General features: G+C 44.7%; 1 protein-coding gene across 1 annotated transcript in view; it reads right to left on the bottom strand.

Moving 5' to 3' along the window:
• Positions 1–4,361: 4,361 nt before the first annotated feature.
• Positions 4,362–17,692, bottom strand: part of DNAH3 (dynein axonemal heavy chain 3) — a 62,382-nt gene continuing 49,051 nt past the window's right edge. Inside the window, exons 53-63 of the mRNA XM_052679847.1 lie at positions 17,400–17,598; positions 14,443–16,584; positions 13,334–13,559; positions 12,762–13,006; positions 10,960–11,076; positions 9,255–9,409; positions 8,383–8,550; positions 6,901–7,043; positions 6,128–6,332; positions 4,951–5,088; positions 4,362–4,765 (exon numbers count right to left, since the gene is read on the bottom strand). Of these exons, the coding sequence (XP_052535807.1) occupies positions 4,412–4,765; positions 4,951–5,088; positions 6,128–6,332; positions 6,901–7,043; positions 8,383–8,550; positions 9,255–9,409; positions 10,960–11,076; positions 12,762–13,006; positions 13,334–13,559; positions 14,443–16,584; positions 17,400–17,598 (4,092 nt within the window). The 3' untranslated portion in view covers positions 4,362–4,411. The remainder of the gene's footprint in view (positions 4,766–4,950; positions 5,089–6,127; positions 6,333–6,900; positions 7,044–8,382; positions 8,551–9,254; positions 9,410–10,959; positions 11,077–12,761; positions 13,007–13,333; positions 13,560–14,442; positions 16,585–17,399; positions 17,599–17,692) is intronic.

The raw sequence follows: 17,692 nt of genomic DNA, 5'->3' as shown, positions 1-17,692 counted from the left end.
TGGTCTTTTTGTTTGTTTTTTTAAATGCATCTCGGGCAAGAAAGATTGTGAACTCCAATGTCTAACACGTTTATCATGTTTATCTTTCTTCAGGAAGGTCAGAGAAGGTTGGAAAGTTCATTCTTAATGAACGAGAGAAGCTGGACATGAGGCAGCAGCGTGTGCCTGCTGTGTTCCAGGCTGCATTAAACAAGGGGCGGCCTGCAGGGAGAGGGAGGCGATCGTCCCCTCCATCGGCTCTTGTGAGGCCCCATCTTCAGTGCTGCGTCCAGGCCTGGGCCCCCCAGCACAGGAACGGCTGTTTGTGAATTGCAGAAGAATCTCTAACAGTAAATTCCACTGCTTTCCCTCTGCAGTAAAGGCAGCCCAGTAATTGCACACTTCATCCAATGTCAGTAATCAGTAAGTAAAGCAACTCAGCTGCTCCTGACCCTCACAAAGGGGAACATGGCAAAGTGTCTCCTCTAAAGAATTCCCTCTTTTCTAGATGTTTTATTTATCCCTACAAAACCTTCATTTACATCTTTAAATATGTTCTCAGCCTGGAGAAACTCAGTCCTCCAGTTCTAAGTTCTTTTTTTTCGGTGTTAAGAGCACAAAGTGCTCTTAACTGAGCCACGTAAGCTCAAGTCTAGATGGAGAGCAGAGCTCTTCCCAGAGCAGCGATGGTTCTGCTGCTCAGGGATGGGCCCAACCAGCACCAGCCGAGCGCTGAGCAGTCAGTCGGGCTGTGCCCAGAACCTACACATCCCTCACAGAATCATTAAGGTTGGAAAAGACTTCAGAGATCATCTAGTCCAGCCATCCACCTATCACCAATACAGCCCACTAAGCCATGTCCTTAAGTACATCTACACATTTCTTGAACGCCACTAGGGATGCTGACCACACCACTTCCCTGGGCAGTCTGTTCCAATGCCTAAACACTCTTTCTGAGAATAAACTCTTCCTAATATCCAACCATTTAATAATGGCATTTTTAAGTATGGCTGATGCTTGACTCAGCTTTCCAAGAGCAGAGAACACCAGTGGTGTAGGTAGGGAAGGTGACTGTGCCTCTTGCCACCAGTCAGTTGCTGGAGTGAAGATTTCCCCCATTTACTCACACACATAAAATTCAGTCATACTTGAGCAGATAAGAGTCTGGAAGAACTAAGGCTGGAAACCATCAGTCTCTGATGATCAACTTCGCCATTGAGGCTACAAGGCCTGCCAGCAATTGCCCCTGGATCAGACCTAATCTAAAGCAGCTTTATGCATTACAGCAAAGCTCTGCTCTCCAAGCACACCATGCACTAACTGGTTAAACCAATGGCTTTGCCTGTAGAGTAGAATTACAGTGGGGACTTTGGTTGTAGAGGTTAACACCTGCTAACATCCATAACTGGCAGAAGTGTGTGAATAGCTGCAATGCTGTAGAGAAGCAGCTGAAGTCAGAAAAATATAATATACAAACATCCATTATTCCGAAAACGATGGGGTTCCAAACAAGGTTGTCCTGGATGCTACGCATCGCACCCTAAGTCAGACCTCTGGTAACCTCTGCTATTCTCACACCTTTCTTTGCCATGAAACATCCTTTCCTAATGACAGTTTTAAGTGTACCCATGTTCAATGGACTACTGCTTCATACTACACATTTAAGCACTGCAGTGTACCCTCCTTTTCCAGCCTTTCTGCTTTGAGCCAGCTTTATCCACAAGAAAAGATGCTTCAAGCTTCAAGGAGACAGCTACAGTTCCACCAGGGGAGGAAAAAAGAAAAATGCAGCACAAAGAAGCTAGTCTAACGCTGAGAGAAGTATCAGGAAATAGAAGTGTAAGTCCTTTAGGGTGGATTAAAAAGAACACAACTCCAGTTCATCTCCAAGCACTGTATTTTGTAATTATACTCCATATTCTTCCCTCAGGAAAAACCTGCTCCAACTGATCAGGCCTTTGTTTTTTAAAGTTCAAAACAAAGGCAAGAAGGGCTATGCAGCATTGATGCCCTCACTGCCAAGGGCTCCATTTCACTCTTTACAAGCAAATGATTCTTCCACCACCAGGTACCACAGAAAGCTTCTGTATGTCAATGCTGGAATAGTTCAAGATATTGAATGTTCTGCTTGATGCTTACCGCTTAGACCATCTTCACTCCGTCTTTTAAGTCCGCCTTCTAAAGCTCCTCAGCACAAATCAAAACCCTTCTTCAACCCTCCACAAGCCTTCACAATGCCGCCATTTCAGATGATGTCCCTCATGTTCACTCCCCTCATATTCATATCCTTCTGTCCCCTCTGATGTCACATTGGCCTCATGAGTAATCCGTTATTGATCTGATAATTGTAATCAGATGCAGCTGTTCAAAATGATAATAATGACCTTTTATTTTTTAAAGCATGTGCTGTATTTCAGCTAATTTTAGTCATATTAAAAGTAGAAACCATCCCTGTTAATTTCATGAAATCTAAGAAAAGACTGTGGTTTTAGAAGACCAATTTTAATTAAACTGACCTTAATTACAGATTTCTGAAGCCTCATTCTCTTCTCAAGAAAGGTTGTCCTTGTGGTAGCTGTGCAGTCACGTTGGTGTACAGCCGGTCCTGCATGAGCTGCAGGGGCCAAAGGCAGGGGTGGGGATGACCTTTGTGGTATGGGGGATGAGCTGCTGGAGAGGAGCTCCGTGTAGAGGGACCTGGGTGTCCTGGTGGAGACAGGTCGGCCATGAGCCAGCAGTGTGCCCTTGTGGCCAAGAGGGCCAATGGCATCCCGGGGTGCATTAAAAAGAGCGTGGCCAGCAGGTCGAGGGAGGTGATCCTCCCCCTCTGCTCTGCCCTGGTAAGACCTCATCTGGAGCACTGCAGTACTCCAGTTCTGGGCTCCCCAGTACAAGAAAGACAGGGATCTCTTGGAAAGAGTCCAGCGCAGGGCCACAAAGATGGTGAAGGGCCTGGAGCATCTCTCCTATGGAGAAAGGCTGAGTGAACTGGGTCTGTTCAGCCTGGAGAAAAGAAGACTGAGAGGGGACCTGATCCAGGTCTATAAATATCTGAGGTGTGGGGGGCAGAATGGCGAGGCCAGACTGTTTTCAGTGGTGAGTGGAGACAGGACAAGGGGAAACGGCTGGAAACTGCAGCATAGGAAGTTCTGCACCAATGTGCGAAGGAACTTCTGTGCAGTGAGGTGAGGAGCACTGGAACAGGCTGCCCAGGGAGGTGGTGGAGTCTCCTTCTCTGGAGATGTTCAAGACCTGCCTGGACGCCGACCTGTGCGACCTGCTGTAGGGAACCTGCTTTGGCAGGGGGGTTGGACTCGATGAGCTCTGGAGGTCCCTTCCAACCCCTACAATTCTGTGATTCTGTGATTCCGTGAAAAAAGATGTGACCCCAAATCAGTGGATGCAGTGGTTTGTTGGTTGTTGGGTTGTTGTTTTTTTTTTTTTAATGTTTGCTTTGATCTCTGTTGTTCCATTGTACTGCATATATCAAAATTCTAAGAATCCATCTTTAGTACAAAATAATAGATGATTATTAGTCTGACATGAGGTACAATAGACTGTGGGAGAAAGGAAACTTAGCTCCACTGATCAGGCACCTGGGATAAGCATGTCATTAATACAGAAATTTAATAGCTACCGGATGACGAGGCAAGCATGCTGCTCCAGGAGACGGCAGGCTCCTTTTGCATGTGCTTTCCAGAATTCTTCCATGGAAATCCTAGCGCACATATCCAAGGAGTATCAGTGATTGTCGTTTTATGACAGCTCTGGCAGTTCATTCTAGTGGAAGATCAGTTCTACATGTTGAGAAGAGACAGTTCTCATGTGCTCACTCCTTGTTCCACATCCTCCTGGGACACAAGGTGTAGAAAGTCCTATTTGCAAAAGCTGTGGATTAGATTCTCATTGAAATCAGCAGCAAAACTCTCTGAGCCCAATTTTATCTTGGGATAAACAAACAAAAAGACCCAATAGTAGCAGCAAGGTGAAAGAATGGCCTCAAGTTGTTCCAGGGCATTCAGGTTGGGTATCAGGAAACATTTCTCCTCTGAAAGAGGGGTAGGGAGCTGGAATGGGCTCTGCCCAGGGGGGATGCGGAGCCACCGTCCTTGGAGGGGTTCAAAAACTGCGTAGATGTGGAACTGAAGGAAGTGGTTTAGTGGGAAACAGTGGTGGTAGGTGGATGGTTGGACTGATCTCAGAGATATTTTCCAACCTCAGTGACTCAGTGATTCTATGACTTACTCATTTTTGTGCAGGAGGTCAGAATGGCCAAAGAAACGTAAGAAATTTGGGGCTGTATTAAGGCCAGCAGTAAATAGCGGTATTTAAAAATAAAGTAATAGTAATAAATTACAATAAAAAGCAACAAACAGCCACCAGAGAGCAAAGCATATCTTTTAATTACGAATGAAGGGAGCACTGACTTGTCTCAGTCATCGAGCTGGCACAGCGCTGCCACACCGCGATTTATCCAGTGCTTCTGGGGCTGCTCTGAAGGGAGCTCGACAGAGAGAACGTAGTTGGTTGAGTGGCCAGTTGTGGATAAGACGCCTCTTCTTGCGCTTGTCTTGTACACTGGGCAGGAATAGATGTTCATATGAAGAAATCTGGAACTTTCTCCAGGCTTCAGCCATATTATGGGCAAGGGATCATACAGGATTTTTGGAAGCGATTCTCCAATCACCGAGGATTCTCGATCCCATCGTGCACCCTCCAAAAAAAGGCCTTTCACATAAGCCCCATCTTCTGGTACTTTCTCCATCGTGTCCTCCTGTTTCAGCACCTGGAACGAAGAAACCATTTGCTTTGTTCTGCTTTCATTTGGAGTATATTAATACACTATATTAATATTTATTTTGAGTATGTTGAATCCTGCAATAGGATTTCTTTTGAAAACTCCATTCCCTGCTGCCCCAGAACATCTTTCAAGCTGCTCAAGAAAAGCAAAATTCCTCCACGTGTTCTTACCTCAAATTCAAATCCAATGCGGTCAATGGGGATGGTGTATTTTCTGGCATAGTTTTGTAAAACCCCCGTCAAAAAAGACTGAGTGAAGTAGAATCCTGACAGCCAAAAGACAGTGGGTGGCCCGCTGCTGACCCAATCCTGAATATAGAGAAAAAAACAAAGCAGAAGGAAAAAAAAATACACTTTTTGGCTTTGCTGTGGAAATTCAGCAGGAGGAGATGTCTTCACAGATGCAGTCAAACACTACAGTAAGATCCAACCCTTGATTGGACCCTCTGAGTATTGCCACTCATTATATCGTCTTTTCTTTCCCTTTTAAAATCAATATTCCTTATTTCACAGTCTTTTAAACACCAACTTCCTAACATGAAAAAGATTATCTTATGTTATGTTATCTTCCTATCACTGTAAGGACAGTGTATCACTACAGACAGCACATAAAAACCCAACAGAGGAAATAAGTCCTGCACAAAGATGCCAGTGTCTATTTTGGAAATCAGGAAGTCAGCAGGAGGAACAGTGCAAGGACAGGAGATACACAGCTCCAAGCCATCTGGAGGCAAAAAAATTAAAGGCATGCATATGATGCTTTAGTGCAGCAAACAGAATTCTGCTGCCTCATACAAATCTTCCACTCTTCCATTTAGCTTTCTCCTCTGTGACCTCTATAGAAATTTGCTATATTTCACTATCTCAGCTATTTAAGGTATAGCTGAGCGTTTAAGTAACTTAAACATGCTAAGAATGTGAGGAAAATAATGGAAGACAGAGTACAGAATCGAATAGTTTGTTCAAAAAGCATGTGGAAGTGGTGCCACTGCTCATTGAACTTGAAAGGGATTTGCAGTCACTCACGTAACATGTAGCAGCGCCTGCTACGCCCCATGGGACTGCTTGTAACTGGTCAGTGCCCTTTGAGCAGGACAGTCATTAAGGCAAAATCAGTGCAAAATAAAACACATGTTCTAGAGGAAGGAAAATGAAAACTAGTAAATGCTGCACTGCAGCGGCACAAAGGAGGCACTCCTGGAGTCACCCTGCAGAGAAGTGCTGTCCATGCAGGGCACAGCAGTTCCCAACCGGAGCCTCTTGGGTTCTGCTGAGGGAGGACAGCAGCAGACATTGCACCCGCTCACCTTCCTGCCAGCCTGTCCTTAACCTGCTGGTCTCTGCGTACCTGGAAGAAGCCCAGCCGACAGAGCAGATCGGACACGTAGCTCCCCAGGGGCTTCAGGGACGGATAGGATCTGACAGCCCACATCGATGGCACTTTTCCCATTAGCATGCTGTTGAAAACATCTTCAAGTTCAGACGACATCAACACTTGGCCCTTGATGGCTTTGCCAATATTAACAAGGCTGCTGCGAACCACCTGAGTAAGCCTTCAGATAAAACAGAAATCACCACCTCATCATCTACTAACTTTTTTTTTCTGGCTATAGACTTTCAGCTCGAATAAAGGGCTGAACAAAGCTGGGGAATGTCCTGTCAGAAAGTCTTTATCTCTTATAGTAATCAAAAATCATTTACCTTGGGAAAAGCAAACACATGTACAGAAATGAAAGGCAGTAAAAATCCCGTGCTAGGAGGGGGAAAGAAATGAGAAGAGCTTCAAGTCTCTGACAGCAGCTATTGCAGTGTGCTGGGAAAAGAGAAGCCCGGGCATGACTTATAAAGAAGGAAGCAGGCAGCCCCATCTCAGCACAACAAATTCAATTCTGATTTAAGTTCTTGCTACAAGAACATGGGCACTATTTTTATGTTTAGGCAGTTAGCTGCAACTTCCACAGGTTTTTTTAATAATGTTGAGACAAAGCATCATCCGTCATCTTAAGAAGCATATATTGTGAGAAGCTTTTAACTGCTTAAAGTTTGCCAGCTGCCAGCAGTGTCCCACATGAGCACTCCTCAATGCCAGCAGTGCTGCACAGCACGCAGAGCCATCCATACCTGTTGAATCGAATCAGCTCCTGCCTCAGGACCGTATTCATGGACTCTTCATAAAGCACCGGGTACATCTTCATCACCTCCTCAACATCAAAGTCGCTTGGTAATTTGGATAGGATGTCCTGTGCCAAATCTTCAACAGTTTTCTGAAATCATAAATCCGCAGGAAATGAGAACTTCTGTTCATTAAATTCCTCGAAACACGACAGGCTTTCCATTTTTGCTGTATAACTACATAGGTAATGCATAGGTAAATATAACTACTTTCTTGTACAGCAGCCTGTCTGTCTCTGCATGCACCTGCAGCTCCTTTTCTCTGCTTTTGAATGTACCGACAACTCAAATTTAATTTGCAAAAGGGTTTCAGGCAACTGTGAGGCAGCAGAGCAGATAGGTGGCGCAGTCCCCCTACTGCCGTAATGAAGAAAAAACAAAGGTATGCAGGAAGAAATGAGTGGCAGACAACAGGAGCATGCCAGCCACGAGAGCAGCTTTCCTCCCAGCACGTTAAGCATCAGAATGCAATCACTGCACACCCTCACAAGAAATGAGGCTCCACTGGTTTCATTTCCTCACAAATCCACCTGTGTATAAAATATCCCATCCAAGGGGTGTGAAAGGCCATCTACCTGCAGCAAAGGGGTACGGACTGGACTGGAGCAACCTGAGCTGCAGGATCAGAGGAAGGAAAGCAGTGCCCAGCACCTTCACCACCAAGTCCCCTGGAAGGGCTGACAACAGCAAGGTTTGGGTTCCAGCGGTTTTGCTGCACCAAACCAATCCCTTTCTTTGTTCCACAGAAGTCACACACAGTTCTAAGTTTGGGACTACAGGAACTGAAGCAGTCAGGGGGAAGAGAAAATCATACCTCAGAAACCAACACTCAGTGAGCACATAGGAGTGAAAGTGCCATTAGAGCACTGTCGTCACTGGGAAGACCTTCTGCCTCCCGTTATTACACTGCAGCCTGGTGTAGGCTTGGTACTTCCTGGCTTTCCAGAGGCTGCCCCTTCATGAGAACAGCTCGGACAGTCACACAGCCACTGGACGAAGCCAGGCAGTGGAAGAACTTCTACTGCTGAAAAGGCAGACTGCAATCAGTGTCCTGCTGTAGAAGTGCCTCGGGATGGATGCGACTGGAGGTTCTTCACTAGCTGTGCTTGCAGACTGGGTTCTACCTACAATTCATGACTGAAATGCAGCACTTCACTGTTGTTTTAAAACGCGACAGATGACAGAAACTTTCCCACTCAAACCACATATTCTACTGAACCAGGTGCTGCTGTGTGGTGCCAGCACACCTCAGCACACCCACTTCAATCCAAGTTCTTCCAGTCCACATCTGCTTCTCTACACACCCACCCCCTGTTCCCTACACACCTACATAACACTCATGTGATGGGAGGTGCAGGGTTACTCTGAGATGTGGGGCACATGAGGCACGAGCACCTTTCCAGGCTGCAAGCTGATCATTCCCCCTGTTACCTGAGGGGACCTGCCACCTCCTCCTGCCACCCGTGGCAAAGTCAGCAGCACTCCGCTGAAAAGCTGGTTAGTCTCCTGAGTATCCTTGGTAATGTCTGCATTCTCATGAAGCCCAAACACCTCAGGGTGTGTCACACTTGGTAAGCTCCTTAGGTATTCAATGTAAGACTGTAAAAGAAACATTCAAATAACAGAATTCAGGCAGTGATATATTCATAAATGATCAGTACATCCAACTTGGTTAGAACTTTCCCATGTAGAGTCACAAATTTAAGCCCCCACCTAAGTCACTCAGGAATTGACTTATTCAGTCCACACAGCAGTTTTGAATGGTTCAGAGACTCACTGAGGCCTTCCACCCTCACATAAGTAGCAAAAGAAAGAAATGCAACAAAAAGCAAATGCAAGGAGTGCTTACAGCTGCAGGCTAAACAACTGTGTTCCAATCCCATCTAGTGGTGAACTCTGAGACATCAGCAGAAGGGAAAGAGAAGCCAAACATGGAATACATGCCTGCCTTCCTACTGTCTCACTGTGATCACTGCTATCAAGGCATAAGTGCTCCCAAGAGGGTACAAAGTTACCCTGTACAATCCTGAAGCCTTACTCAGTAATCCTTTCAGAAGGATCCTTTCAGAATTTGCGCAGTAGTTGCTCTCCACAACAACTTGATCAGAATACTCCATGTCCACTGCCATGTGGAGATATTAAGTACTGAATTCGTATTTCATAGATGCAGTCTGGCATGGCTTTGCAACCTCATGTTTTTATTTCCTGTACGTTTATTTATTGTATTCAGTGTATCGAAGCGCAGCGTAGACGAGCTTTTTCCCAACAATTAAAGAGAGAATTTACACGTGCTGTCTCCTCACCTCATATGGCCCATGTGGTGGGATATAGTAGTCACCTCCAGGTGCAAGCATGTACTTGTCCTGTTCTATATCCTTGTTGTAGACTGTAGACAGAAGGGACAGGAGAAGCCGCCTGTCTTTATCATCTGTTACTCTCCCACCATAGTTGCATTCCCCTGGGAAAGGACAAAGAAAACCAGAACGAAAAGATTAAATTTAATGAACAAATACAAATTGTTTTACATTAATGTACACCACTAGTAAGTTGAAATCCTGAGGTTCCAGATCCTCAGAAATTTCTAGGTACCATTGAATCAACAGAATGATGATAGCTAAAAACTTTGGATTCAGTGGAATTAAGCACTTTAACATCTTTGGGACTATGGACCCAAACTGTGCATCTTAGTGGTAACATTTATAAGGAACACTGAGTTGGTCTGAGAAACTGCTGCTTATGTCACAGTGAATAATGACATGTTTCAAGTGACATCTGTTTTGCTTTAAGAACTGTCAAGATCTGAGCAGTGCTGTATAGCTGATCCTTGTCTTCTTCCTTTCACCAAACTCAGAGCTGATTATGCACCAGTATGGTAGAAAGGGGATCATCAACATATAGAATGGGTGGGAGAGACCCTCAATAATGAAGAAGCAACGAGGGGAGGTTTGCACTGATATAAAGTAGAAGAAATACTAAAAGTTACTACTTTGATGATGACTACTTACTTTATTTTTCACAAAGCTACTTGTAACAATTGCGAAAACCAGGAATTATCTTTATAAGGCTGACAAAGGCGGTATCAACAACCTTTCTGGAGAAAGCCAGCTGTATAAATAAATACAACAATAAAATGCCTTACCCAGGTCAATGCCCACTGCTTTAAAACTGAGAGGATGACCACATCCTACCCTACAGCCAACCACCAATGCTTTCTGTGTCAGGGTCTGACGCACAGCCAGCTGCAGTGAAGCACAGGTGTCATGGTTCTATGTTTTGTTTTTGTTTGTTTGTTTTATGGTTTCAGTATTCCACATCAAAACATCATGCAGTGTACGGGGCATTAAAGTGTCACTGCCCCAATCCCAGGTTCCTATCCCTGTACATTACAGCAGTCACAAGATCTGGCCCTTCTGGGTGGGGGGACGCTCTCTTGCTGCCTGGCAGTGGGTGCTGGAGGTGCTTTCCTGGCCGTTCCAAGCTGTTCAGGTTTGAATCGGTCCCGGGAACTCTCTCTCTCTTACCTTGTCTGATTTATTGATCTCAATTTCAATTAAATTGTATATATTGTGTTATTTTGTATTCCGATATTACAGTAAAATAAGTTTTCCTCCATAGATTGCTGCCGCTGCTTTTTTTTCCTCCCTTCCTTCCTTCCCATTTTTGTGGGACTGGGGTGGGGGGGGAGGGCAGAGGCCTGTCACAGACATGGATTGATCTGGTCAACTCCATGACAACAGGCCACTCACTGCCTGATCTGACACATGAAGCGAAGACCAGGAGGTCTGCTGGACCAGGAGCAACTCTGCAGCCACACATAAGCCAGGACAGCCATGAAGTCTGAAGGTCTGGGATCCACCTTGCCGTTATCCAGAAGGCCAGGAAAGTAAACCTGAGTGGAAGCTCAGGTTTATCAAGCACTACATTTATTTATCACTCATCTGTTCGTCACAGCGAGGTACTTTCAGCTGGTACAAAGTCAAAACGCATTAGAGGGCACAACGCCTATACCTGTCAGATACGTCAGAGCTTCAAAAGGGACTTCTTCATATTCATTCAGAAACATGTGGATCTGCTGCATACTGATCCTGAGGTCAGACTCATTGAACTCGTATGGAATATTCCAACCTGTCCAATACAGGAAAGATACACGGGGTGAATGAATGCTGCCCTATGCTGAAAACCATGCTTAGGAAGCAAGGGAACTAGTGTAACATTGCTATGGTAGAGCTGAAGATCACAACTTGCAGACAATGCCAAGGTGAAGCCCTGGCATTCACTTGAAGGACTAACAGCCAGGTGAGGAATACCAATCTGTAACAGCATTGTATCCCCTCGCTCTTTGCGCAGGTAAACCATCAGCTCAGATGTCTGGCTCCACTCACTCCTGAAGCATTGTGTTTTACCCAAAGTAGAACAGAGATCTGTTTGTTACCTCCAACTAACCTTCTGCTATCTGGAGACAGCAAGAACATGAGTTCAAATTAACTGACTGATTTCGGGTTTTGGAAAATCTGCCCATCTATCCATACAATAGTCAGAGTAGCATTACAATAAAAACAAAAGCAACTAAAAACCGACAACAGCCCTATGCTCCAGATAAAGGAATCATCCAGGAAAACCCAGACCTGGCACAAACCGATAAACGGGTAAATTTCTGCAATCATCCTTCTGCCCCCGGCCCAGAGTGCAGTTGGCCTTCCGCTCACGTCCAGCTCACATCCACCAGAACCCCCGTCCCTCTGCGCAGGGCTGCTCTCTGTGAGCTCTTCTCCCAGTCTGCACACACCTGGCGCTGCCCCGACCCGAGCACAGCACCCCGCGCTGCGCCTCGCTCGGCCTCAGCAGGTTCTCGTGTGCCCCTTCTCCAGCCTGTCCAGGTCCCGCCGGGTGCCGCCCTCCCTTCTGCTGTGCCATCGCAAACTGCTCCGCGATCTTCCCAGGCACAGAGGTGATGCTCACAGCCTGTAGTTTCCCAGCTCCTCTTTCCTCCCTCTCTTGCTAATGAGCGATGGTTCCCTTTTTCCAGTCTCTGGGGACCTTGCTTGACAGCCATAACTTTTTAAATATGAAGTGTGCCCTGGAAACCACATCAGCCAGTGAAGACTAACTTCATTCTGGCATCCTTGTGTTAATGCAAATAGCTGCTCGTTAGGGACAGTGGCTTTCAGTGAAAAAATAACATTTCACAGCAGTCACGGCATGAAGGCAGATTCAATCAGAACGGAAGGCTGAGAGCTTCATGCACACTAACGCAGAGTGTAAGATTCATATATATACAGTTATAAATACGAAATCTGTAATTTCCCGTGTTTCTGCATTTTATGGAAAACGTCAGAGTTCAGTATCTCTCTAAATACATCTTTCCATAGTTGATTATGAACACGCCGCAGCTACTGACTTTCAGTTTTACACCAAGCAGTCATGCGCTCTGGCTTTGCTAAAAACGTACGCACATGAATAGAAGCACTGCTGATAAGTACCCTGATAAGTATGTGGTGAGTAAATAACTGCAGTTACTGAACAGTGGAGTAATACACTAATCCAGTGAGCTACGATGTAATGCAAATGCTGTATGATTTATTGACACGATGGATACTTTCTAACCCTCCCCCAGGGTAACACTTGCAGGAGCTTCAGGAGCAACTCTGCTTGAACAAGAATCACTGGTAACAGCTTATAAACCTTATTATGTTCAGTACAGATGGCACTCCTGCAATATGCCGGCAACAGTTCAGCTTTTTAATAATAAATAATGCATTTCAAAACTACTAACCTTTCTGAAACAATCTGGAAAATAATCTGAATCTTACCCAATGGGCCAAAGTTTCTCCTTTCCTGCACAACAGCGTGAAAAAAGCAAAGACCAAACAACAGTTTTTGCCATATTTCTGGCTTTTGGCAACTGCTAAAGAATGCGGTGTCAGAGATGGGGTCGTTGAGGTACGATCGAAGCAGGTTTGCTCTGACCCCTTTTGGAGGTTCATTTGTCATTTTGACGCCGTTCTGGAGAATACTAACAGGAAATTCTGCTGATGGATAACTGGTTAACCACAGTCTGCAAAAAAATCAAATTGCTCGTTATTCGAAAGTCATCAATACTGACAACTCCCCAGTATCGATTTTCCGCAAACTAAGGGGTTTATTACTTGTCTAGCTGTAATGAGAACATCTACGTCTCTATAAATGCAGTATAAAGTAGAGTATATCAAACAAGTAGAAAAGATGACATCCCAATTAGGTATCTTTACTTTATCCCTGCATATCAAACAATATGAATGTTGTAAGCAGCTGTTCACACAGAACAAACTTCATTTCTTTTTGCTGGTGCCTTCAGCACACAAGAAATGCTGATACAAAAAGAACAAAATACCAAACCCCCTACCGGAACTTATTGTTGGTGCTCTCAGGCACTATCACCTCCTCGCAGATTTTCTCCAAAGCAGGCATCCAGCTGGTTGCAAGATGGCAGTTCTGCAGTACCACCCAGCTCCCGGCAGTGATTGCCTGGCAGATCACGTTGGCTGCCACTGGGCCCTGACCTTGTCCAAGCGACACAGTCTGAATGTTTGCACCTCCCATGCCAACATCGTCAGCAAATTTTAGCAAACCTATAATGCAAGTTGTGCACATGCAAAGACAGACAAAGTCTATTAGAAACTAGGCCCACGTTATACTTATTTTTTTATAATGGAGCAAGTATTAAAGGAGTAAAGGTCAACAGATATTCTACTCAGCTGAAAAAAAGAAAAAAAAGAAAAGCAAAGCCACACCTCAACAACCCACAGGTAGCACCCAACACTGCATCAGCCATTTTCTCAGGCATGTGCTGAAATTCCGACCTACAACAAAGTAACACCACAAAAATAACTGGCAGCCAGGCTAAATGCCCAGCCTCCTCTTCAGTCCCCAGTGCTCAGCTCCAGCCTGCACTGCTCCCTGATATTTCATGGGCACAGTCTGATACGGGGTTGACCTGTGAACTGAGCCCTTAGCTATGGGCTGTAAGTATCTCTTACTTTGCTGTTCAAGCCAGTACCTCCTGGAAATCCTTACAGTACAGCTGATATTACAATCCTTCGGGCGGAAAACCAGGTTTAAAAATAAATGAGGTGGTTATTTCTTAAAGGCCATTTAACAGATGTGTTTTTAATGTGGTCATATACACCATTTACTCAGTAACAGAGTGAGGAAACTTTCAGAAGGGGACAACTCCCAGCCTCACACGGGAGGAACCGTAATGTAAGCACGAATGATGAGCTGGTGTGGATATTAAGAAATTCTGCACTCCAGAACAGCTGCTCACAGACCCAGATATGGTATCGCCATTTCCTTCACCCCACTCCAGCAATTTTACTATCATTTTATATATATAGCTAGATCTAAACATCTTCTATCACTGCTGCGTTATGCCCTACAGACATTTAAAGGTCAGACTCAGTGTCACTTAATTAGACAAAAAAAAAAAAGAAATGTTTTCAGTATCAATCTCACCTGCCATGGGGTCAGCACCTGGCGATAACACAAAAATCAAAGGGGCACAACAATTGGAATCACTGTAGCTTTGTCCAAGATCAAAAGTAGGTGGTTCAATAAAAGTCCTTCCCATGTTTTCTGTGATGAACTCCTGCACTGTTGGAACTATTTTGTCAGGTCTCAAGCACCTGAGAATCACCAGACGATCCAGCCCCGTCAGTGTGCTCCACGCATCTGGGAAATTTTCTTCGTGGGGCCTTGCAGAGTCATAGACTCGTTTCCACTTTGAAGAATTCTCTCTTACATGTTCCATCAGGCCCTCAAGGTTTCTCAGACAAGACGCACGCACAAGCTCTGCCCACGATTTGTCAGAGAGCCAGTCTGGAGCTGGGTTTGGATGAGGGTTGTCAAGAGCAACCCCTCCTGTCAGTAGGAAACGCCAGACTTCATCATCTATTTGGCCTCTTCCCTTCATTACGCCCACTGTCAGGAGGAGAGAGAATAACAGCTTATCCTTCTCAAACAGTGAGCGACAGACGTTGTTGTAGATGCTTGTTGTGAAGTGCTCTATTATATTCTTAATCCTCTCTTCTAGATCTTCACTCTTTTTGCTTTTAGCAATGGACTGAACATACAAGTTAATGAACCAAGTCAACGAATACTGGTACATGGGTTCAATGTTTGCCAGATCAGAGATGCAGAAGAAGACAACAGCTGAATGAACAGCAACAGGCTTATACCCCACTCGAGTAGAATCTATCTGCATTTCCGTTGCTGAGGCAACTTCTTGCTTTTCAGATATTTCTTCAGATAACTCTTTGGACGAAGACAAAATGTTTATCGCTGTTTCATCTTCTAAGATGTTTCCTTCTGACTTGGAAAGGACTTCTAGGATTTTGTCTTCTATTTCCTTCAATTGTTTCTTGTTGGCCGCACTTTCTATAATCAGTTTATTTTTCTTTTCTTCTAGTTCAGGCTTTTCCTCCGCGGCTACAATTCCAAGAAGCTGGTCCTGAAGACCCAATGGTGTAATCATGAAGTTGAGCAGACAAACTTTAATAGCCACTTCAGGAAGATAATGAGGATTTCTTAAGCGGGTCGTTATGTAAAACCTGAAATCTCTTGAATATTCGATTATATTTTCCCCTAATTTCATGTACTCTACTCCCTGTTGTTTGAATGTTAGCTTTAGTAAGATGGGTTCTAGGAAAGCGTCTAGTTCTTCTCCAATATTTTCCAGCAGGACGGGTGTTCCAAGCTGAACAGCATTTTCTAATGTCCTAACATAATGTGCATCAGATAATTTGATGACTGACAGCTTGTTGGCTTTCTCCATATTCTTCACCCACCTGTTAGCTTGCCTTTGAGGATCTATCATTAAAGCCCATCTCCTTGAGTTAGAAACTATTATGCCATTGTCAACGGAAAAAGAATCAATTGGCAACCCAGCAATCTGCCACGCACGGATTTTGACTGGATCCCCCAGTGTGCCGCTTAAGGTAAAATCACTGGAGCACGGTATGTTCTTCTCATTGCACAGAACCTGCCACTGCTTTTGACACTGCAAACGGTAGTCTACAGTAAAGGCTCCCAGATAAGCCACAGTTCCTGAAGATAACAACACGTCTCCTGTAAGGTCTGTGTACCGGATTCTCAGTAACCGCGCAGCTGCTGTCCACCTGTCTTTCTCTCCACCAAGACCACTGATGAGCTGTTCGGCTCTCACAAGCTTTTGTGAGCAGAGTTCAATATTATTTTCTAATTCTCTCTTCCGGTCATTCATGCTTTCTAAATCATCATTCAAAGCTTGGAGGCGATCAACAACCTTCTTAAGTTCCGCTTGCTTTGCTTTTAGCTTCTGCATCTGAACATCCAGTAACTCTTCTGCAGTTCTCAAACGTTCGCGTTTCGGGGCAACCACTTTTGCAACGCGGTCGTAGACCTCCATGGCTCGCACCCACTTACACAGGCCTTCACAGGCTGATGAGACATTTTTAATGACAGCTGGCTGAAAATCTGGATGATCAATAAACCTCTCTCTAATTCTCTTCATTACAGTTGGAGGAATATTATCCTTGTCGTATGACTTCAAGCTCTCCAGGAATTTCAGATCTCCAAGAATTTTTCTAGAGGGCCCCCAGTAGTCTTCTATCATTTTACCTGCATTGCACACAACACAAAAATCAGGCCTAAGTCATGCTTGTTCAAATTGAAAAAAAACCAAAACTTAACAGGAAGAACTATTATCATGACTTTGCAGTCAAATTCTACTACGCAAACACGGCCAACTATTTTGTGAAAATCCTCTCCTGAAGAAATTCAGACCGGAACTTCAGTATTGCTAACACTCATTGAATTTATTAATTACATATTAATTCTACTTCAACAAGGGAAACAAATTATTATGCAGTCTTTCTTACCATATTATTTTAATTATACCAGTTTATCAGACAAATCAATGCCTATATGAAGGCACTACATCCTAATCTAGACAAGACAATTTTGGATGAAAAACAAATTTACACAACTCTCATTTCTGTTATTAAGAGCTGAAATGTGGGGATGTGAAGTAAAAGTCTTTCCTATCCCACCTTGTAGATCCTGTGCAGTCTCACAATAGTAACACGAGAAAGAAAGGGTTGGTTAGAATGGTAGCCTATGGCAAGAGGACAGCCAGAATTCTGTCCCCCAGCATATCTGGTGCTGTTTTGCAGCAGGGATTACAGAGGAGCCCCTCAAGGTGACGTTAACCACAAGACTGGGTCAAAGCAAGTTGAAACTGTGACTTTGTGCCCTCTGGGATCATACCTACAAAGCTTATGCAGCAGCCAAGCAAGTGCAGGATGCTGTAATAGCAAAGTAAGCTCTCAGCTATCAAGAGCAGCCCTAAGCCATCGCTAACAAAAACATGCTCCACCAGGGCAACACACAGCACCCAACCATTCCTGGGGCAGGGATAACAAACACTTCATTACCACTGCCATTCGGATCAGGCTTCCTCTCTGGTTTAGTCCCCTTCATGACACAGATACTCTCCATGACAAGCTTAACAGGACCAGGTGGATTCTGCATGGACTTCACAAGAGAAATATCTGAAGGATTCAGGGTATCAAGAGCTGCAAGTGCTGCCTCCAGAGCTGGCATGGCCTCCGCAAGGTCTCCTTCGCATTCGTCCTGTCAAGACATTGGGGAGATGCCTGTAGTTTCACAGAACACTCTGCCTGGAAGTATCTAATAAGAAGTCTCCACAACACTGTGCTTCTTGGAG

Source organism: Tympanuchus pallidicinctus, unplaced genomic scaffold, assembly GCF_026119805.1.
Source record: "Tympanuchus pallidicinctus isolate F22 unplaced genomic scaffold, pur_lepc_1.0 scaffold18, whole genome shotgun sequence".
Classification (NCBI taxonomy): Eukaryota; Metazoa; Chordata; class Aves; order Galliformes; family Phasianidae; genus Tympanuchus; species Tympanuchus pallidicinctus.
The sequence above is the reverse complement of the archived record's forward strand: the minus strand, read 5'-3'. Positions and strand labels throughout refer to the sequence as shown.